The sequence below is a fragment of the Pelmatolapia mariae genome, linkage group LG1 (assembly GCF_036321145.2).
Source record: "Pelmatolapia mariae isolate MD_Pm_ZW linkage group LG1, Pm_UMD_F_2, whole genome shotgun sequence".
Taxonomy (NCBI): Eukaryota; Metazoa; Chordata; class Actinopteri; order Cichliformes; family Cichlidae; genus Pelmatolapia; species Pelmatolapia mariae.
The window spans coordinates 28,621,790-28,645,778 of NC_086227.1; the positions used below are offsets into that span (position 1 = coordinate 28,621,790).

General features: G+C 40.1%; 1 protein-coding gene across 1 annotated transcript; it reads left to right on the plus strand.

Annotated features, from left to right (window-relative positions):
• Positions 1-1,393: 1,393 nt before the first annotated feature.
• On the plus strand, positions 1,394-22,574 carry esrp2 (epithelial splicing regulatory protein 2). The gene is made up of 15 exons (XM_063463666.1): positions 1,394-1,525; positions 1,988-2,116; positions 8,707-8,820; positions 9,356-9,470; positions 9,666-9,761; positions 10,742-10,796; positions 11,301-11,411; positions 11,988-12,120; positions 12,408-12,450; positions 14,891-15,192; positions 15,791-16,024; positions 16,348-16,546; positions 18,715-18,919; positions 19,083-19,278; positions 21,104-22,574. Exons 1-15 carry the CDS (start codon positions 1,394-1,396, stop codon positions 21,263-21,265), a joined length of 2,226 nt encoding a protein of 741 aa, XP_063319736.1. The 3' UTR covers positions 21,266-22,574.
• The last annotated feature ends 1,415 nt before the right edge of the window (positions 22,575-23,989 follow it).

Consider the following 23,989-nt stretch of genomic DNA (forward strand, 5'->3'; position numbering starts at 1 on the left):
CATATTTTCTGGCGACAAATACGTTCTATTGACAGGTACATGCAGCGTATAACAATACAGTGGGATTTTAGAGGGAAGAACAAGGATCACAAGCTGGAAATGTAAAGTACAGTCCTAATTCCACTGTTCTTTCTTGTGGTAGAAGTTCCAGGATGTGTCCTGTTGTTTTGTCTTAATTTTTCCATTTGCCCTTTATTCATCCCTGCATTTACTACTACTGTTTACCTAAAACTACATTACAATTAAGAAGCCTACAGAAGCAATAAATCTTTATTTTGCCTGAAGCAAATGCATGTTGTTCTGTACATAGATTTTTTTTTTCTGTGATCTCCATGTTTACAGGTTTTCATTCTGGAAGTAAAATAACATTATCTGAAGACAAGGAGGCAAACAGTGAAATCATAAGAGTGAATTTGTGTACAGAAACACTTTCGTTGTATCAAAGTTCCACACTGGCATAAACATGTAGTGTCTGAACACCTTTTTAGAGAATAAACATGCTGGAGTATTTTCTGTCACCGTGCCCACTAAATTACAGCTGGAGCATAAGTCCCTAACTAACTGTTCTTACCCTAGTCACTTTTGAGATCAAGTTTGACATGGGTTAAGGCAAATGTCTGGACAAGATGTGATCCAAATGGCACATCAGGCCCAACACCTGGCACATAAAGGGTTTTTTAAAGGGAATTTTTTGCAAATTCAGGTAGCACAAAACTAATTTTAATGGAAATGCACAGAGTTTGTGCCGCAGTTCAGTTTCTCTTTAATGTACCTTTATGTGCGTGTATGATTCTGTTCACTTCTTTTCCACTATCACCGTGGGTCATCTGCAGGTTGCCCGGCGTGGACTGCACAGCGTACGCGTAAGCCTCATGGAGGTATATCGTCGCCCTGTTTTGTCTTCCACATACTTCCGGATTCAACAGCACCAATAAGCCAATGAGATCACAACACTCACCTCAGCGTCCCGCCCTCACCTTTGCAAACCAGCCAATAGACGACGCCCCCGGGGCTCTGCTTGAGCAAAGGCCTAGCCATACAGGTAACTCGGTGAAAAAAATAGTAAGGCGAGGAAGGAAAAAAAAACCTCCGGGCTTGTTATGGAGTTCGTGTGAAGGAAACACGGATTTCCACCCTTCTTTACCAGTTAAACCAGTATCTCTGGATAGAACACACTCAAGTACTGCAACAGGTAGAGTCTCTGACCGCAAAGTCTTCCGTGGCTCCTCTGAAAATAATCCCCCCCTTTTTTTCTTTCTCTCTCCGTTTATCTCAATTGAGTTTCCAGCTCTTTTGTTCGCTCTTCTTATCACTTGGAAAAGGTGAACCCTCGTGTTATTTTTTTTTATTTTAATCTTTGCTTTAATTGTAGTTTTTACCCTTGTGGTCCCTGATGGCTTCGCACAGTGATACTCTGGTGGTGTTCTTTGGGGCAACAGCTGGTGAAAATGGGGGTAAACTGGGTTCGGATGAGAGGGAAATAATTCTCTTGGTGTGGCAAATTGTGGATCTACATGAGAAAAAGGTACGGACCTTTCTGACCCCCTTCGTTCGTTGTACGGTTTCTTATGTATTCAGAGTGTTTGTGGCATAGTGTCTACCTGTAGAGTCTGACATTTAAATCAACATGGTGTGCTCTCTGAAACCGTGTGGAGCCCGCTTGTCTTGTTATGCTAGCTAACGCTACAACTGCCCGTCGTTAGCGCACCTTTTTAACAGGTGTGCGACCAAATTTGAAAAAAAAAAAAAAGCAGACGAAAATGGGGGGGCAAACACACCTTTTTGGTTTAATATGTCAGCTTCTCGATGTAAACGACGCGTTATTGACAATTGAGTGCTTTTTTGCGACTGCATTGTCAATTCTGTTTTGTTTGTTTTTAAACAATTCATTTCCTGTATGTGGGGGACCTTTAATTTGCTATAAGTTAGCATATTTTTGGTCATCAAACTGTATTCCTACGCCATGAAACGCTAAATGCTTTCACAGGTCGGGAAGCTTCATAAATGTTTTGTCAAGCCGGACACCTTGGAGCTGACAGACCAGTGTAAAGAGGAGACTGGGCTGACCGTGGACGACATCGTCAAAGCTGAGCCACTGGACAAAGTTCTGCAACAGGTTAGTCTCATTGGTCTTTTCAGGTGCATTGGGAAACTTGAAGTGATGCATACCTGTATGAAAACCACAGCAGCTGCTCATTTTGTGGGAAACTCAGAAGCTTATTAAACCCACAAAACTTTCTTCTGGCAGGTTTTTGCCTAGAGCGTGATGCGATATGACAAGCCTGACTGGGTATTAAGCTGTAAGCTAGAGTAAGGAGTGTCAAATTTCCCACATGATCTTTTTGTTTTTTAAAAGTGGTCTTCCACCTGGTTGAGATGTGTCATTGGTTTAGCCCTGACAGTGAAACTCTGCTGATGGCTTGCAGGAGCTCAAGAGCTACGATGGGGCAGAGCCTCAGGCGTCTGGAGATAAGGAGGAGGAGTCGCAGGTCTAGTCTTGCCCTGGCCTGATGTATGCTGTAGACATCTGGAAAGCAGTGTGTTTACCTGGGACCGCACCTCTGTTTTAGGCAGCAGCACAGACAGGAGGGTGGAAGCTTTCAGGTTGTGGGCTTCATCTTTAGCACCTGGTTACAACACTTCTTTATGACCAAGATGTCATTTTTCCTCCCTTGGTCCCCACTGTCTGGAGGTATATGTTGGCAAAAGTGCTTATGTTGCCAAACATGTTTTTTCCAACCACCCTTGAAAGGAGTGTCTATTTACACTGCATGCAGTATTCCTGCCCCTCCAGTAGTTTATACTTTAAATAACCTCTCATTATCACAGTGAAGCAATATGTTGGTGTTAATGTTTGTGCTGTTGTGTTCTGATTGCAGGTCTGTTTGGGTTTTAGCGTTCTTGTTTTTATTGCTTCTTTAATTCCTTCTGAATTTTTGAAGCAGTGACGCTCCTGGGATTATTATACCCAGCGTGTAACATTCCACAGTTTTCATTTACATGCTGATGTACATTCAGGTCGCCCAAGACCTCAGCTTCAGCTACTCCAGCTTAGATTGTGTGCTGAACCTTCAAATATTAACCCAAGCAATCAGTTTGGTCTTTTCATACCTTTGTCTCACTGGTTGCGTTCTCTCTCTGCTCGTCACTCAGAGATAAGTGTTACCCTTGTTGATAGGGGGAAGAGAAGAAAATTGACATTTTTCCAGATATACAGTCTAGAAGCTGTTTGGCTCACGTTTAAAATTTAGAAGTGATGTCCTACTCCAACTTATAAGAATTGAGGGAAACGAGCAGTTGCCTTTTCTTTTCCTTTTTTTAAAGTGGTGGGCTTATGGTATTGACCTGTGTGGTCAGAGCACCCAAGGACATGTGCTGCATTTCTTTTGTGAAAGATTGATCAAGGTAGAGAAGCCTGGAGAGATTAGCAGGACTGTTTAAAACTTTGCTCCCATACATTTTGGTGCAATCTGCAAAACACTGTCAAAACTTCTATTTCTATCAGTCACTGTGTGTTAATTTTCCCACACAGAACAAACTGACATGTTTTGCATGATGCTTTACCATTGCATACCAAAAGCAGCACAGTAAAAAAAAAAAAAAAAAAAAACCCCACAGGATATACCGTACATCGTTCTATTTCAAGGTGTAGAATAGATATAAGCATATGTAGGCATTTTTCAACCCTATGTTTGCAGCTCAGCAAAATTATTTTAACCTCTATGTGGTTGGTGAGCTTTCAGTTTCCAGCAGTGCAGGTGCACTGGGTATTGAAACTTGTCACACTTGTCTTTTTTTCCTTCTTTTTTTTTGATACCAAACAAATGTACCAGGCTGCTGTCAGAACAGGTTTGTGTGGAACATGATAGTCCAAAAATATGTGTAGGTCACTGTAGCTGTAACACTTTTTACAGTATAGTTTGCATATCACACCTGCAGGCCACTCATGTTTTTCAGAATAAATTTGTATTTAGCTGTAACGAAGCTATTTCTGACTGTGAGGGTGTGGGTTTGTTCAGCTTGCGACACAACGTGTAGCGTGTTTATGAAAAATGTCATGTGATGTCAGACTGTATCTACATTACTGTGAAGTTGAAATATCACATTCGTATGCAGTCACGGCATATAGAAATGTTTCAGCTGTTTCAGAAATGTATCCAGTAATCCAAGTTAATAACATTTGGTTCTCACTTACAAAGGCAGCCAAGTTGTGACATGCTTCTTATGATGAATCACACGAAAGAGTCTCGCACACAACCAGGATTTGAATATTTCAGCAAAAAGCCTTGTAAAGATGACAGATTTGTACTAACACAAATAGTTATGCCAATCTATCATCACAGCTCTGTTACTTCTGCTGGGTGTGTCTAAATCAAACATGCCGTTAATTAGTATGTGAAAGGAAGATATTAATAGACTGTTTATTACAACAACTGCAGAAGGAAGATATTGAATATATTTGGATCCACTGCAGATCCTACAGTGAGTTTTCAGTCTTCACAGTGCAAGAACAAATAGAATTTATGCTTCTTATTATGTTATGCACCCTCACGGCGTGCACTGATTTGGGAAGCCTGGTTTTGAACCCTTGATATTTATGATTGTGACCATATTTGAACAAGACAATATAAAGCTAAGTTGAGCCAATACAAGTAAACTTGATTAGCAAGGCATTACATGTTGCAAATATAGATACTATATTTGTGTGAAGTAACAGATTTTTATTAAAATATTAACATTTCAACCACCTATACTAGAGGCAAACTTCTAGGACGGGCTTTACCGCAAAGAAAGCCTACTTGACATCTTAACTTCAGCAAAAATTGCATTAAAATGTTCCAAAAGGCAACAACACACAAACAGAGTCAAGAAGTCAAGTTTTGTGACTCGATTTAGCTGAGGTGAGGCCGGTCACTGACAGCATTCACCTTTCAGACCAAGTGGTCATGCTGTTAATAATTAATGTTTTAACCATTTTACAAATTAAACAGGTGAGGTATATAAAAATTCAAGGGAAAGAGAAAACTGGCTGTAAAGTTTAAAATCAAACATTTAAAGTTGGGCTTTATCTGTTTATTAATTCATTTCTTTAAAGTGTTATTTCAGTTTTTCTATTTTATGTGTAATATGACAAAGTCTAAGCTGACAGGGGGAAGAAAATATAATAAAACGATGCAGCACAAATAGAAAAGCACAATGTGTTTCTAACTGCTGCACCTGTAAGAAACAACAAAAGGAGAAAAAAACATACCTAGAACCTATAACACAAAATATGGAAAGTTGGGCATTTTAACAGAAGTTAAAGACACTGATTTGCCTTCAGGGCAAGCCTTAAGTGGCCATTTAGGGGAATTACACAAATTCCTATGACGCTACTGCTTTGGCTTCATTTTCCAGCGAGCTGCCGAACAAATTGGGCTCTTGTAGCTAGTAGTAGAGCTCATGGTAGGGTGATCACTTGTGAAGGGGGGCAAACTAGCTTTATAGTAACATATAAATTCTGATTACTGTTGTAAAACATTTCCCCCGTGATTTTTGGCCTGTAGTTGCAAACAGTGTGAAGACCATGTCACGTGTTCGGTGGTGTAAGTGTGTTGAAAGTTTCCCAAAGATATTGCTCAGACACTCCCAGCTGCTCTTATCAGAGGTTGTTTCAGTCACCACCACCTTACCTCACCTCTACATACAAACAGTCCAGCTACAGTAGAGCGCAAACTCTGATAGGACTATGTTCAAAGGCCACTTCCTCCCACTTATCCATGAAAAGTGCTTTCAGAGGAGAGTGAGACGCAAAGTTGCAACATTAATGTGCAAAATGATTATAGTTAACTAAAAGTAAACTTAAAAACTATTTGTGAAAAAACATTTTAACTGAAAAATTAAAAAAGTTGTTCAAAGCCTCAGAAGGTCTTCGAAGGTCATTCATTGAGACTTTTTATGTTCAGAAGACTGAGTCACCAAAAGCGAACTCTAAAATTAAAAACTAAATTAAAACCAAGCATTTGACTGAGCAAATAAAAACTCAAGAGAAATGAGCAAAGCCATTCTGGAAACTGAAACTGAGCTAAAATTAAAAACAAAAAGTCAAAACAAAATAAAAATGAAAGCAATTGGAAATCGCAAAACTATAACGTGTGCAACTTTTAACATTTTCATCAAACAAATGTTTTTGGTTCATTCAAACAAAGATAAATCTGCAGATTATAAAGGGGCATCACCAAACAGCAACTGTGATACAGGTGATCACATCAGGATGGTAATGAACAGCCATTTTTGACAGGTTTGCTAGTGAGGAATAATGATCACTGAATTAACAGCATTGTTAATTCAGAACTGGAGCGTGCTGCAGGCAGAATAAACACCAACAGTCCTGAGAAGAAAAAGACTTTAGCTAAATATTAAAAATAAAACCGGATTAATCTAGAAGCACTGGCCCTTTTTCAGTGTTCACTTTATGAGCTTGGCTCTTGTCTGTGATATCGCTGTTTGATTAATTTTCTGTTCTTCGTGTTTGCTCTTTTTAAACGTGGATTTTGACACTGTGGAGAAAGAGAGGGTGTGTCTCAACATCCTCTATAGCTTTTCTCTCAGTAATCCGGCTTTAGACAAAAGCAAAGGTGGAGCTGCATGAATGGCTGTGAGCAAATATTAGTGCTGTTATCGCTGTACACATGAAATAGTGCAATATGTATGGACTTAAAATGAGTTTCTAAGCTGATCTCTATAACTTTTTGTCTTTATCTTTTTTTTTTTAAATAAGTATATATAAACTGAATCACTCACACACACCTGAAGTGAAAAGTAACTTGCAAAAATGATGCTTTGCATCTTTGGGGGAGTTCAGCGGTCGTGGATTTAAGTTGCATAACTGTCTTTTCCTTTTGCATTTGCAGCCTATTTTGAGTGTAATGATTAATGCATTGACTGAAGAGGGTTTTCATCTTGATGAACAATGAATTGTAGAGTTACTTTTCATGTGGTTTGCATATCACCTGTGAACCACTATCTTTAAAACAAGTCTGGGAATGGTTACGTAAATTGTTTGTGTATTTTTTTTGCTAATTAGGTTGTGCATTTGTTTCATTCATAGCTGAGCATGTGGTTTCTCCAATGTTGCAATGACTCGTTTATTAAAAACTCTTACATGTTTCTGTCCATCCATCCTAAACCCCCTCTAATCTAACCCCGAAGCATTTCTTTCCTTGTTAGTAGATGCTGCCTAATAGCCCCCATATTTCTCCTTGACTTTTAAGGAGCAGGTCCCAACATGCTCTTGACTGTCTAAAGGTTTGCCGTACAAACCCAGTGGCCACCAGAAACTAGTCGGTCACTGAGATCCAGGTGGTCTAACTGGTATGGTTCAAAGATGATTTTGAGTGTTCTGGGTTTTCTTGAATGAGAAGATAAGAAATTACTTGTTTATTTGTTAATGCTATTCTCCAATATGTGTTCTGTTTTGCTTATGGTGATATTATCTGGAGCTACAGGTCCCTGAAAGTTGGTTGGAGTCTGTTTCAAGTTTGCACATGAGTTAAAGCAGGAGTCCTGAGAAAACTTGACATTACGTTGACGTTGTACCTATTTTGCAAGCTGCAAAGCCACAAACTGCTTTTAGAGAGGAGCCAAGCACTGCCTCTTTTTTCAGCTCTGACCTTTATTTTTCCTCTAATTCACCAGCCAGCCTCTAGTCCCCAGTATATTCCAAAAACAGTATAAGAGTAAATGGATTCCCTCCTGTACTGAAACAAGATAAAGATGATCTTAAATCTTGGTCAGGAAGGACAAATTAGTAAGGAAGAAGTTTATTTTTCTCAAGTTTTCTTTCCAAATTATTTTCCACAAGTATCCTAACTTAAGAAGCCTAATGCTACCAACAGCAGCTTGCTATAAATCAAATGCTGTGTCAACAATAAGTGAACTCCCAGCTTTATGAAGCAGCATGAAATGGTGGGAAGCCAAACAAAGTTTGTGAAACATTTAAATGTTTTTCTCATAATATGGTGGCCAAAACGGTATGAAAATGTGATGGAAAATTTGATTGCAACTATTTTGCAAATGATTTGTTTTTCTGTACAGGAGGTGTCCTTTATTGGCAGTTAACTGCTGCCAATACAGGTTGACAAAATACAAGGAAGGGGGCTCAGTAAATGTTGTAGTTACAAATAAGCATGGATATGTGGGAGGTGATGGTATTTGGGACTGGGTGGCGAGGCCATCAGTGTTTATGCAAAGTGGAGACCAGCAGGTTTGACTTGTATGGGTTGGGATTTTAACTCGTCTGGCTGCTACTGTACAAAGAGAAAACTGTGGTGCTGGTGATCAGTGCTGTAATAATTCCTCCCTTTTGTCTGCTCCCTCCCTCACTGGGCAAACACTGAAACCTGTTAGACGAGCATCGCTTGTAATGAGAAGGAGACAAATGTCAAACACAACACCACCTTCACTTTTCTGTCTTTAGATCTCAAGTACACTAACAGATTCTCATTTGTACACCGTAGGTGACGCAAGCGGAATGATTTTAAGTCCCACTTTATTTTGGATTACTTCCCATTAGCTTTTCTTCTCTCTTGCTCTTTAAAATATACTTTTAGGCAATTTAAATATGGTGCCATTTCAATCACAGTTCTGCTTTTTTTTGTGAAGGATAAAAATACTCCAGTCAGTCTTAAAGTGGCCTTTCTCCTTCCTCTCTCTGTATCTGTGCAGTTCCAGCAGTCAGTGTCATCAGAAGTAAAATGCCTTGGCAGGACCACGTACACACTTTGTGTGGACAGTCCCCTTGTCATTCGTCAGGCCCTCCACCCAGAAGCTTCCAAAAAGGTGATTATTTCCCTCCATTGTTCCATAAACTGGAGACACATAGAGAGTAAAATATAAAAATATAGGATTTTAGAAATATTTCCAGTAGCTTCTTTTTTCTTTTCTTTTTTTTTTTAAATATTTGAAACAAGTCTTATGAATCATGACTCAATAGTAGAAAATACTGGCTTTGTAGAATCAATGTTTCATATGTTTGTTTTATTTACATATATATTGTTGCTATACCCACATTTCCACAACAATAAACAAACTAGATTTTTAACTTTTGATTACTTCAGTTCAGTTTTATTATAGTTTGTAATAAATTGGTATGCACTGATTTCGTATTACTAACTAATTATAGTCATTTGACTTACATTTACCTCCTATTCAGTAGCACAGTGTGATGCTAGTGTGCACATACCCTCTCCATCCCAATTCTCTCCTCTTCAGCTGCTTGTTTATTAGCATCCTGCTGTATCCAGTTTCCATATCAGATTTCCAAACTGTCATTTTGCTGCACTAAGTAACTTTCTTTTTGTTTGTTCCTATCCAGAATCTGGTCCTACCTGAATGTTTCTTTTCATTTGTGGATGTGAGAAAGGAGTTTCACAAATGCTGCCCAAATGCTGGCCCTGCGCAGAAGCTCACACTCACCTCGATGTTGGAATGTATCCTTTGCTAGCCTGTCCACTGAAATAGGACATTTTATAATCCTAAACAATCCTGACAAATAACAGAGTCGTAATAACAGAGTGTTTATACTTTTCTGAAATGCTATATAATAGTTTAGCGAGTAAAAGGTAGTAAAATATCAACATGTAGTCAGAATAAAAACTGGGATGCGGCCTTAACTCTGTGTGCAGATGTTGGTCTCCCTGCTGTGTCAGAGGACTCGATAGGGGTGAGGGAGGTGAGGAGCATGGTGCAGCTGACGCTCTGCATACTGGCTGAGCCCCACAGTAAGTAATGACGGGCCTTCTATCTCAAGTAACCTCACACTGAACAAGATGCTTAATACCTAGTAGCTGACACTAAATTAGGCACAGAAAGAAGACAAACTGACCGATAGGAAGAGCAGTGAAGTGACATGCCCTGTTTTCAAGGAGATCGTACTTTGTGTTAACACACTATGACTACCTTTGATATAATCAGAACTGTGTCTTTGCATTAGCCCACGACAGGAAGAACATGGAAACTGGAAGCCCTCATGTTTATACAACAAACATTTAACCATGTTAATGTACATAGTGGAATTTTGTCATTTAATTTCTAACACTGAAAATACACACTAGCTAAATAGTCAAAGGAGAATGCTGCAGTTAAGGTTTTAACATCCTTTTTTTCTTCACATGGTTACTGATTTTATCCACGTGAACATACAGGTTCATATTCATACGATCACATGTTCAAAAAATACAAATGGCCATACTGACTGAAGAAAAATAACTTTAAATGCAGAAATAATCGCGTCATCTGAGCTAAAGATGTTATGACGAGTGAGCCTCTGTTCTTTTCTTTGAATTATCCCAACTACTAAACATACACCACACATGGGGAAGAAAGTAAAAGAGTGACTGTGATAGTTGGTTAATGATTAAACCGTGCCTTGATTATATTATTTCTATTTAAGGAACAAGTACTACCATTTATTTTTTTTTATTGTAACCCACTGTCAAAATGCGTGTTACAAAGTAGCACTTGTTTGTCAAAAGTTTTGTACATACAAGTAAAGTAAGGCAACATATGTAACAATGAAAACATGTCAAACTTTAAAATGAGCCAGAGCGCTCTGGCTCTATCACTGTAATCACAGCCAAGTGTGTTTTGGGGTATTACAAGTTTGTATTGTGCTCCTCTCTACATGAGAGGGAGCATTGGACGTGCGTAAGCCAAAAACACATCCCATAATATAATGCTGTTTTGCTTTTGCTTTTTTTAGATCACAAATTCTCCTGTGTTGAAACAGTGAACCACAAGTTTGACTCAGGCACATGGTATGTATCGACCTTCAACACAAATATTATCTCAGTCCATCTCTGTGTAGTTTCTTGCCACACCTGTTAGGCAGCAGTGCTGTTTAGTCTGACAACCCCCCTCGACCATATTCAGGTCTCAGACCTCTCCGGCTCTTAGCATTGATTACAGCAACAAGGAAACCACAAGTGTGTTATTAAAGCTGTCCAACTTTGCCATCAAGTGCTTACCAGGATATCTTATAGCAGAGCACCAAATCCTGCTGTTCTCAGAAAGCCAAAAGCCTCTCACCTCGACAACCTTCTGACATTTAATCATGGGAGTGTGTTACTGTGTTTAGCACTTACTCTGAGTGGCCTCTTGTCTACTCGATCTGTTTAAACGCAATAAGAATCAAGATTTTTCTGTTTGTTTTCCCTAAATCCCAGTCATTTCCAACAAGGCTTTGAATATTCTGCCCACATTAAAATTATTAATAGTTTTATTTATTTATTTGAATTTTCTCCACATGGTGTTTGGTGCAGCAGTAAGACTGAGCCAGTGGACAGTGAGACTGTGATCAGAGCACGAGGGCTTCCATGGCAGTCCTCAGACCAAGACATTGCTCGCTTCTTTAAAGGTCTCAACATCGCCAAGTACGTTGGATTTTGTGCTCATCTCCCAAAATGTCTTTTGAGCTTTTAACATGTTAGTCACAGAATTTGTCAGCGTTTGCAGTTAGGGGAACTTTATTCTGTTACTCTTTCCTTTAAAGTACTTTTCAGATAATGAAATGCTTTTAAAGCCCAATGGAAACCTGACCTTGTTGAAACAATTGCTGTGTCCAAGTACAGCCTAATCTTTGCTAGTCATCTTTTTAACATCCACTGCTACTCTGTTAAAATGATTTCTAGAAATATTTCTGTTACTATGCTTTTTCTGTCTGAGAGTCTGACATGCTATGCCTTCACAATATACTGGCAGCAGCCAATCTGTTCACAAAGAGCTAAAAGACTGGAGGCATAACAGATGTTATATTAACTGCCAGATTACAAAATGCTAGTTTTGCTGGATTAATGACTTAGTCAGGCTTTGTTAGAGTTTTTGATGGCGATGACATGAAAAGACAGTCACGGTGGTAGAAATTTAAGATGGAGAAGATTTTGTTTGAGAACCCAGCAGATATAGGTAATTGTCCCTTGGATTCATTTATCGGTGCCCTTGTGTTTCAGGGGTGGTGTGGCGCTGTGTCTTAATGCTCAGGGCAGGAGGAATGGCGAGGCCTTAGTTCGCTTCATCAACTCTGAACACCGAGACCTGGCATTGGAGCGCCACAAACACCACATGGGCAGCCGCTACATTGAGGTGAGGTTCTCTCAGTTCAATTGTGGCTCCATGGTGTAGGTTTTTTTTTGGGGGGGGGGGGGGAGAATTTAAAAAAAATCTGCTTAGAGTCCTCTTTTGATGTCATTAAGAAGTCGAGCTGAATGTGAGATTTAATCAAATTAATACCATCAGTTTTATGAAGGAGTTTTGTGACGTGATTTTGCTTCTTTCCTTGCTTAAAAGTTGGGTGTATGACGTGCCTATTTGATTTTTGCCTGAAATCGTAGTCACATATTCATATTAAGTTTTCATCTCATGTTTTTCAGGTCTACAAGGCCACAGGAGAGGAATTCCTCAAGATTGCTGGAGGTCAGATTTCAGGGTTGTTGTTTTTTCTCTTTCTTTTTCTCCTCTCACCTGACCATGATTACATGGTCATACTGAAAGACTTTCTCAGTGTGAGGTAGCATTTTGTTTCATGGCTTTCCTGCACTTTTGAAAAAAGAAAAGAAACACCCTCTCACATCTGTAAAAGTGCACCACTTTGCTCTCTTAAAAGAAGGGATCTCCTCTGTGCTCGAACTCTCTCCTATTACCTGTGTGTTTGCCTCATCCCAGTGGCTCCCTTATCTCAGACTAATGAAAGGCGCTTTGTGAGGTGTATCCCCCACAGCCCCCATCCCTTGCTAATCTCCCCTTCCCTAGGCCAACCCCTCTGAGGCCACTTGGAAAGAAATTTTATTCTGGGCTAACAGCAGTTCACCTGTTCTGTTCAGTTTAGCCTCCGGCTCCATTCCCCCTGAGGGAAAGAGGGCTGTCGCCCAGTAAAAGGACCAACTCGGTGCTAACACAAAAGGGGTGTGAAGAGACAAAGGCATGGCCTGGGGCCTGAGAGGAAGCCAGTAGTAACACAAGGGTAGAGATAGCAGTCAATAGAAGCACAGTCGCTTGCAGCAGAGAACTTACACTGGCTGCTTGTTAGACCCTGGACTTTACTCAGTGGGTTAAGAATCAATACATATCGATAACACAGTGAACTTTAAGCAAACAGTGGAGAAGCAGACACAATGCATGATAAATGAAAGCAGTAAACATGTAAACAGATGTGTAGATTAAATTGTTTCATTGTTTTGGATGTAAAACTTGAAATTGAAAGATCTAACATTTTTCCATCATCTGCAAAAAATACCTTTAGGCAGTCGATCTGAGTTTAATAAAGAAGAAATATTAAAGCCATTGAACCAAAAATTATATTAACCTGATTACATATCATATAAAATTAATATCTGGAGATGAGTCCTTTAAATTAGTTGATTAGTTGTGAAATTTCTTTTTTTTCTATGTACTTTTATACTTTCTGCATTTGTTACTGCGCATTTTATAAATCTTACTGTTATAATGTAATGCATAATGCAATTAAACATACATTATGCATTATGCCAGAAGGAATTATTTGCAAATTTTATAATTGACTTTGTGGTGGAACAAGACCATTTGTGTCTGTAAACCTTCTCTTTAAAGGCTGATCCAAGTAAATATAGCCTCTTTTTGCTGTTTTTGTCTCACACCCAAACTGATCTTGTCCTGAAACACACTAAATGAGGGACACAATTTACAGAAACTGTAAACCAAAGAGAAAAATTTAACTTGGTTAAGTTAAATGTGCCCGTGGGCAACGCTGGTCAAAAGTGTCCGGCTGGGCAGCTTCCTTAACAATTAACTTCATTTAATAAGATGTATGTAATTGTAACCTCATCTGTTTATCTTGAATGATCTTTTATTAACCAGTATCACAATTTAAAGCAGCTTAAGAGTTGTTCCTTAATATTTGCTGTTTTCTCCACTTTTGAATTAGATTTAAATTCTCAACATTAAATGGGTGACCATAAAATTTAAGACACACATTCATATCCCTCTTACAATAAAATGTGACAGCTTAAGTTTCTTTAGAAGTCACTTTACAAATTATACATTACACATTAAATGGCTGCAAAATACAGGCATTTCACTTCATTTCTCTTAGCCAAGCTTGCCCCAAAGGTTTACATGTCAAACCCTGATTCCATACTAATTTATTGTGCATTAAACTGTACAATCTGTCTTTGAGCACAGCACTGATCTGTTCTTTGTCTGTACACCACACATGCAGAAACGAACTGCATGCTGCATTACTTGTGTGCCTTGTGTACCGCAGATTGTATTTTTGTTTATAGTTTAGAATTTAATGGATTGCAGGAAATGATACATTGCATTTCATCTGGAAATATTGAATTTTTTATAATTTGTGGGTGATGACATAAAATACCTTGATTTTTCAGATATTTAATATTGTAGACTAGCTGACATAATGGCATCTATAGGTCACTTAGTTAGTTGATCCACCACTTTGTTTTAGGCTGAGCTGAAATATGATGGCTTGCATTTCATGCTTCATGTTTGTTAAATCCTACAGTTTTCAGCTTTTCTTTGGGTCACTGGAATTGAATGATTGTCCCGACAGAAATTCAAAAACTTCATTAAATATATGGATCTATACTACCAGAGGAATCACAGTCACACTTCCTGTGCTTTGGTTGCATTGTTACAGAGTCAAAAGTCTGATTTATGACTCAGCTTTGTGTTCCTAACTTGTGGACTGATAAACTATGACAAATGCAAATACTCCATATAACAAGATTTACTTTCAGGGTGGCTGTTAAAAGTAACTTAGTCAGCAGAGAGTGAATAGGACTTTTTGAGAATTAAAAAGTGATTTTTGGAGGTCCTATGGTGCAGCGAGCTTTATCCTTTCTGTCCTCTGTGACTCTAGGTACATCTAATGAGGTGGCCCAGTTCCTGTCCAAGGAGAATCAAGTGATTATCCGTATGCGGGGATTACCATTCACTGCCACACCACAGGACGTGTTGGCCTTCCTTGGTCCTGAGAGCCCAGTTACAGATGGCACCGAGGGTCTCCTGTTTGTTAAGTACCCAGATGGGCGACCCACTGGTGACGCCTTTGTGCTCTTTTCCTGTGAAGAGTATGCCCAGAATGCGCTGAAGAAACACAAACAGATCCTCGGAAAGCGTTATATCGAGCTGTTTCGGAGCACTGCAGCAGAGGTGCAACAGGTACATTCTTCCAGTTGTGTGGCCTGAAAGTTTTTCTACCTGTAGTTTTTGATGTAACAAAAAGACAACATATAGCTATTTGCGCTTAGATACTCGTTGTAATGCAAGAAAAACAACATGTGCTATTCAAAAAAAAAAAAAAAGAAAGAAAGTTTCCCGTGCAAGATACTTATTAGATGGGTTTGTGTTGTGTAATACACTTTCAATTGATTCTTTAGTGCTCTCAGAATAGCCTAAGAAAGTCGTTTTTGTGCAAGTGTGAGAGAAAGTGATGACAGTCACCATGGCCCGAGGTCCACAGCAGCTGTTTCCTCGGGTTTCCAAATAAATAGTGTTATGGCAACATAGAGAAGTGAGAAAACATAGTATCCAGAGTGCGAGGTATTAATAAATCAGACAATACTGGAGTTTGTGCAATACTATAGATGACACAGTCATTTGTGCAATGTATGTGTATATTTTTTTTTGTAGTCACCATGACACTGTTACTGTTTATGTATTTGTTGTACTTTTTTTTTTTTTTTTTTAATGCTTCTTGCATATGCAGTCAAGATTCATTTATTTATTTATTTATTTTTTATGTGTCTGTGTCTTCCAGGTTCTGAACCGCTACATGTCCACACCTCTGATCTCCACACTGCCCCCTTCGCCAATCATGCCTGTCCCAGTCCTCACAACACCTCCGTTCCTTCCAGCAGCCAGCAGCACTCGCGACTGCGTACGCCTCCGTGGTCTGCCCTACACTGCTGGCATTGAAGATATCCTGGAGTTCATGGGAGAGCACACTGTTGACATCAAACCCCACGGAGTCCACATGGTCCTCAACCAACAGGTCAGCCTATTGGAAAGTCATGGGCCCAGGCATACTTGTAATATTAAAGCTCTATGTCCTAATACTATCTTTAAAAATAACAGCCATACAGCATTTTCACTTACATCTTCATCGCAAATCTCTAAAAATGAGAAAAGGTTTTTTAAATGTTACCAAAATAAAACAAAGTAAAAAAATAAAATATTGGGAGCGGCAATATTTGCAAGTCCAGAACAGCTCAATGTACTGTTAAAATTATTTCCCCCACAGATTTACTTACACTTCACACAAACACACATTCATTCAGTCATTTGTTAATTGGATTTCTACCTCTGTCTGTGCAGGGACGGCCCTCTGGTGATGCCTTCATCCAGATGAAGTCACCTGACAAGGCATTTATGGTAGCCCAAAAGTGCCATAAAAAGACAATGAAGGACCGGTATGTGGAGGTCTTCCAGTGCTCCACAGAGGAAATGAGCATTGTCCTGATGGGAGGAACTCTGAACCGCAGCGGCCTCTCCCCACCACCCTGCAAGCTTCCCTGTAAGTCAAAAACGCCATATAAGGTCCACATAAGCAAGAGTTGCAGTAACATTTGATTGATGATGATGATGATGATGATGATGATGATGATGATGATAATAATAATATCTGAAAACCATGCTACCATGTTGGAAATTCTGCTTAATCTTTTCTGGTTCCAGCACTTCTCCACCAGATTAAAACATGCCAACACTGAATAGAAAGGCCAGTCTTGTACAAGGATTAAAGTCTCCCTAAGAATGAGCTGTAATAACACTGAATTTCTTTTTTTCCCCCCTAATAACACTGAATTTCATCATCTTTAAGTCACACTTTATCAACATCTTAGCTTCAGCTGTACTTTGTGTTTAGTGGTGAGCATGTTAAATAGTGGTTAGTGAAAAGGTGCCTGTATTTGTGTTCAATCAGACTCTTGACCTCTGTAAACAAAACAAAGCCATAGGTCATATTCAAATGAAAGGTGAGGCCAGTGTGCAAGCGCCTTAAATCTGCATTCTCTTTAATGGGCAGCATAGGCGGAGTGCTCCGACTGCAAAAAGGTGCCCGGTTGTATAGAAGTCTATGGATAAACAGAGCTCATTTCCTTAGCTGCACACTTTCCTGATTCCTTTATAGACTCTGTTGCTAGTTTCAGGTCATAAACCACAAGGTTCATTTTGAAAATTATAGACATTATTAGTCATACATGAGGACATTCAGAGTATGGCTAACAACTTGTCAATCACAGGTCATTCATGCATAGTCTTCGACAGTGTTGGGTGTAGTTCGTTCGTTCCAAAGCAACTCTTCACTGTAATCACCTTACATTTTTCAGTAAGGCACTGCACTAAATTCAACAATCACAACACTCACATTACAGTTACAGTTATGCTGCTACTTGCATTACAAAGGTTCTTAAGTTATCGGGACACAAGCTTATATACAACAACAACAGTTCTTTGCAAGCATCTGCACAGACAACACCAGAACCCAGTGCTTTACAACACTGCATCTGACACCTTACATTGTGTTTGGTAATGTAAGGATGGATGTAGCTCCTTGTCTTTGGAAACCCATTCCACGAAGCTCTCTACACACTACACTTCTGCTGGCCACATGATGATTGGAGGTAGCGACTGACACTGCAGAAAGTTGGTGACCTCTGCTCACTATGAGCCTCAGCATTTACTGACCCCAGTCTTTGATTTTACATGGCCTACCGCTTCTTGGCTCAGTTGCTGTCGTTCCCAGTCACTTCCACTTTAACAGTTGACTTTGGAATATTTAGTAGTGTTGAAATTTCCCAGCTGGACTTATTGCACAGGTAGCATCCCATCACGGTGCCATGCTGGAATTCACTGATATAATGTGGCTGCTACTAGAGGTTAATTTAAGAGGAAGACAGCAACATATTTTTATTTCTTTTTTTAATTATCAAATGTTGACACTTTGTGTTAAATTTACTAAGTACCTACTTAACTAAGGTAGTTTTGCTTTTTCACCTATATCCTAACTAGAATTAAGAATTGGGGTAATCTCTTCTTGAACATAATTTTACTCAAACTGACCCCAAAAATGCTAAATCTGCCAGAAGATCAGCAGTGCTGGTACCATGTTGCCTGGCTAACTCTGGAACTGCCCACAGCTTCGCTCACGTAGTGGCTGTTTGTCTGTAAATAGATCTGTGCCGTCATTTGTGCGTGTTTACGCTGCACCATGAAGGACACTGCGAGCTACGTAAATAAATTCTGATGGGTCTTTAGGGGGCTTTCAAGTCGTTTTTTCTGGCCTAGATCTTATTTTTATAGTTTTAGTTCTTAGTTTTATAGTTGGGTTATAATCAGTGCATCCCTACATGTTTGACTACCTTAAAGGTGCAGTATGTGAAATGCTCTATTCAAAAAGGCCATTGTTGTTTCCTTTTTGCGTGCAGCAGCTGCTCTACATTTGTTTCTTAGTCTGATTTATTTTACCTTTCAGAGCCGTTTGAACGCTGACATCTAACACAATTTTGCAGTCCTAAGTTTGTCAACCGTAGGAATGTGTTGTGACATGTTTATGACAGCTTCTGCAGTTTATCCAGAGACAGTCGTGCAGCATGCTCAGTTGATTCATATACTTCAAGCACTTTACTTGTGGCAGGACTGTACACGCACCTTACACATGCATACCTCTGTCTCTTTCTGTAGGTCTGTCTCCCCCCACTGCCTATGCTGCATTCCCCACTCCACCTGCCATTCTCTCTGAAGCTGCCCTCTACCAGCCTCCCCTGCTTGCCGCTCCCAGACCTCCTCAGACCACCGCACACAGCCCTGCTCACACTCTGGCGTACTACCCCCCTCAACCACATCTCTATATGAACATGAACATGAACTACACTGCTTATTACCCCAGGTAAGTACATTGTGATCTAAAGCACATGTCGAATGAGACAAATTGATAAAGGTCAAAGGTTAAACTGCAGCATCACAGGCTGGCAGAAGAATACAACTGTGAGGTGGCAATTTTAGTATTCATCATAACTTTGCTTTTCCACTTATTCCCATTTGCTCTCCAGCCCTCCAGTGTCTCCCTCCACAGTTGGCTACTTTGCAGCTCCACCCGCAGTGGCAGCAGCAGTTGCAGCTCAGCCCCACCATGCTGCAGCTGCCGCCTCTCCTGTACTACCCCAGCATGGTGCCCTGGTCAGGATGCAGGGTCTGCCTTACAATACTGGAGTCAAGGACATCCTCAGCTTTTTCCAGGGATACCAGGTCAGTACATGGAACTCTGAAATGAAGGCATGTTTTAATTCACAGGAAATGTGGAGCCATATACTTGAAAAGCTTTCTGTCTTGTGTTTGGATGTATCAGATGTATAAATGAATTTTAGCTGTAGCCAAGCTTTTGAGATAACGCCTTGAATAGTGACAGGATAATTGTTGTCAGTCTCTTGCAATGATTTGGTAGTTACTCTTCCCACAGTGGGGGAGTGCCACATGAAAGTTTCTAAATGTTGAACCACTCGGCACATTTACTTCTGTGTTTTTATTGCAAAATTACACTATAGTACTACTCAATTAAAGGGACATGTGTGCACTTGTGCTCTTCCCCCTCCTGTTTGCTTCCCGTGTCTAATGCCGCCAGTCCAAGTTAGGTGGAGTCCCCTGAAGCAGGTATGAACACTGATAGGTGTGGCATCAGACATTTCCCAAGATGGGGAGGGAGAGGGGTGGGATCTGAGGTGTCATAGGGTGGTTGTTGTTGCTGCTGTTGTCGTTGGGGCAAACATCTGCGGTCTGCTTTTGGTCTTCATGGTTCATGTGTTTTGTAAATCTGTGCAAATTTCAGAAAAATAAACTTGTTTTGAGTTGCACACTCAAGATTGTTGGAAGTAGCAGAGGTGTGCGTGTGTGTGTGTGTGAGTGTGAGTGAGAGTGAGTGTGACTGTTGGCTGAACCATTGCAATTGTATCCCTGTTGGAGTGTGTTTTTCTGGCTGCAATAGCTACTCTCACACTGGTCCTGGGTGAGAAAACTATTCCCATACCAACACTGGTATCCTTTACCACACACTCCCATCACTAAACACTCTGTAGTTAAAATGACACCTGCTCAGGCATTAGTGTGTGTGTGTGTGTGCGTGCGTGCGTGCGTGCGTGCGTGCGTGCGTGCGTGCTTTGTTTTTCCTCCTTCAAATAACATGTAACATATTTTTCCCAAAACTGTGTACTGCCATGTGTGAAACAATGTGGAGGGCTCCCACCCTGACTGTGTGTCCGTCATTATGCTGTATCTGTAGTACGCCCCTGACGAGTACAGCGGCGTGGTTCAGATGAGCGAACAGGCCAGGAGTCTGATTCAGCCCAAAGAATGGCTCTGTCTTTAGGGACTCACCCCAAGGTAAGAAGAGCCTCCGGACTAGAGAAGCGGAGTGGAGGGAGAGTGCATGTCCTAGACTTGACTAACATCTTACTGTTTTGGCCGTCGCACGACATCAGATACAAATCCCTACTAGCTTTAAAATCGCCAGCAAGTACTTCCAAGACAGTATTTAGACTTTGAATCACTGATGTATAAATTGCAGTAGGAGCTGATCATGATTCTGCACTGTTAAAGTGATCCAGCCTGTTTCATGATGTCAATCATTACTTTTGGCTGTATTCACAAAAGAAAATGTTATGACTGTCTCCCTTTGTAATGCTGTGACATGTGATTGATAAAAGGCTTCATGGATTGTTGCTGCTGTCACTGCTGTTGTGATCAGTGGATTGATACATACCTGCATGCCTGAAGGAATGCAAGCTCTTTTGTTGCATTAAGCGGATTTTGGTGCAGGATCCGAATGCATGCAAACTAACAAATGATTGTGTTGCATCTAAACCTGCCTTGTGGGTTTCAGGTCTCTGAGAACAGCATGTGCTCTGCTTCTCTCTTTAAACTTTTTGTTGCTTTCTGACTGGACCGGTTTGATGAGATGGTCTTTTCCCAGTGCATTATTCCTCCTCTGCTTTGTGGGCTCCCCCTGGTGTTTTCATGCTCCAGTTACATTAAAAATACACTTACTGACTTCATCACTTTTTTTTTTTTTTTCCTGCAGCTTCAGCCAGACGCCATTCTCATCTTGTATAACTTCAGTGGGCAATGCAGCGGCGAGGCCTTGATCACCTTCCCCAGTGAGGAGATCGCCAGGCGGGCTGTAGCCGAGCGCTCCAACCACCCCTTCTATGGGCAGCAGGTCCACTTGGCCTTCTGTAACTGACCACTAGCCCTCCATCTCCTTCCACCTCGCTCAATTTAGCATCCCACCGAAGAGCACTCTCCTGCAAACACCTCTTCAACCTCCGGTTATTCCGATACTCTGTCAAACAGCTATTGCTCCTCTCATTTTTCCACGATCTGCTTTTCACACCTGACACTACTGGTCCTGGCACTCCTGAAGCTGCTGTTGGAATTTGAGCATCTACTTATGCTCAGATTTTCAGGTTCATGTCACTTTGTGGATGTCATGTATAGCATTTCTATGTGTTTGCACCAACTGTAATAGCTGGTTGTGGAGAATAGAGAGTAAGGAGTGTGGACAGATCATATCAGTGTCTCTACAAATCTAAATGTGGATGATTATTTAAATGCACACTGCATGTGTTCCCCATAAAACTGTACAGATGTTCATCCTGGAATGCTTGAGGCTGTAAAAAAACAAAACAAAATACAAAAACAACCAACTTCTACACACAGTCATTTCTGTATATTTCTAATTTTTCACTTTGCAGCAGTGTGGGATTTCCTGTGTGTTCACTCTGTGCAAGCACAGCGGCGTGCATGCGTAGGCTTTTGTTTATTATCTGGTGGCCTGCAGCAGTGTATTTGTAACACTGAAAAGAGAAAAAAAAAGCCATAAAGTGTGACTTAGACTACTGAAAGAGAGTATAACTGTACACTTGTACTTGTAAACTGTCATGAATTAATTTGACATAACTTTGAGCTTCAGGGACTACTAGTTTATACACAGCTGTGCAAGAGGAGCAACTAATGCACAACTTCTGTTTTCTATAAAAAAAACATTTATGTACAACATACTGTCATCCTATTTAGACTTTTTCCAAGCACTACAGATTTCTTTTTGCTTCAGTCAGAGACTTGAAGAACTGAGTGTCTTTAACAGAGTAGCACAAGAAATTAATTATATTTTTATTAATGTCATTTCTTTACAAAAACTAAGATTTTGTTATCAAATGTAAAAGAACATGTGTTTCCTAAAGTTGTTTATAATTAGCTACTGTATGTCTTTTGTTCTTGTCTCCAGAATATTTATGTCTGTCTGTAGCATGCTTTAATTCCTACCAGAGTACTGTGTAAAGCTGCATGAGTTTTTCCTGTGGCAGGCCCTCTGACAGCTCACTTAGTTTTTCACCTTTACTGCGCCTACATCACCCAGAGTGCAATACTGGCCCAAAAGAGGCTAGGTCAACCTCTGGTGGCAGAGGAGATATTTCTTTTTGTAGCAAGTTTGAGACTTGCCTGAATTTAGATCTATGTATAGACTGTAAACAATAAAGTGTTGACAATGATCTGTGTTTTTCTTATTTAGAGACAAATGTAAAATACTGATTTCTAGTAACTTCTACTCCTGGTGTTTGTTTTGGGGTTTTTTGTTTGTTTGTTTGTTTGTTTGTTTTCTCAAAATGCTGATGTGTGATGTATTTCAACCTCTCAACATCTTTTAGGCTACTATCAACCCACCTAGAGGCATTTGGATTATCACTTAAAGTAAGAGGCCATCTTGTTAGGTCCACTTGTTTACCTGCCTATAAATGTAAATATCTAATTAGCCAATCAAATGGTAGCAACTCACTCCAATTGTGCATATAGATATGGTCAAGATGACCTTGTGTGTTGGTGTCATAAAGCTCCACAATCCTAATCCCCATATTTCAATCCAATAGAGCATCTTTGTGATGGTGGAACATCACAAAGATGGTGGAAGATTCGCATTTTGGATGTGTAGCCGACAAACCTGCGACCACTGTGTAACGCTGTCATGTCATGGGATCGAATCTAGTCTGTGGCCTTTCTGTGTGCAGTTTGCATGTTCTCCCCATGTCTAAGTGGGTTCCTCCACAGTCCAAAAATAGGTGTGAATGTGGGCATGAATCTTTGCCTTACCTCTGTGATAGACTGGTTACCTGTCCAGGGTATAGATAACTAGATAAGCAGAAGAAAATTGAATGGATCTATTCTTTGAAAATGTGCCATTAAAACACAGTAAAACAAGCCCAACCCTACCCTTAAGACTAGATGGGTTGATTACCTTTTACAGCTGAAGCGGTTAAAAGAATGTCTGTAAATAAGCAACAAAGTCCTGTTGAATTGTAGAGCAACCCAAGCGTGGACATCAGAGATTCTCAAAAAAAAAAATACCCAACAGGCGACCTGTTGGATCTAGACCTATTTCAAATTAAGAGCAGATTAAAAAAACTAATTCTAGATGTGAGCTCTACCGCCAGCTGCAGCACGTTAAAGTTTCAGTAGATGGCGCCAAAGAACGGTTTCAATTTTTCACGTAGTTCTGGGAACCGAAATTCAGAGGTTCAAAAGTGTCAGAGCAAAAGGAAACGCGTACGTAGACGGACACATAACCACAACTGAAATGAGTTTCCTTCTTCAGTTTAATTTCGGGAGATCTTTGGCACAGCGTGAGTGGAACAACTGTAGCGAGAGAGACGACACAACGAATCAGTCTCTGCAGCAGCAGCAAAGGTGGCAAAGTTTAATTTCGGGGATAAGTGGGGACATTTGCGGCTGAACCTGCACTCTTTCTGGTGATCACTGAAATTAAAGGTGATTCGAAAAATGCTAAAATAAATAAGTACGCAAATAAATGCACATCTGCTCAGTGCAGAGACCAGATTCCAGAAGGTCTTTTATGATATTAAAAAAGAAACTGGAAAAAAGCAAAACAAAAGCTATAATTGTTTCAGAGAAA

Coding starts and splice junctions, on each gene's coding strand:
- esrp2 (XM_063463666.1), top strand. CDS start 1,394: ATGGCTTCGCACAGTGATACTCTGGTGGTGTTCTTTGGGGCAACAGCT. Junction 11,412..11,987: donor AAAGGTCTCAACATCGCCAA/GTACGTTGGATT, acceptor CTTGTGTTTCAG/GGGTGGTGTGGCGCTGTGTC. Junction 15,193..15,790: donor CTGCAGCAGAGGTGCAACAG/GTACATTCTTCC, acceptor TGTGTCTTCCAG/GTTCTGAACCGCTACATGTC.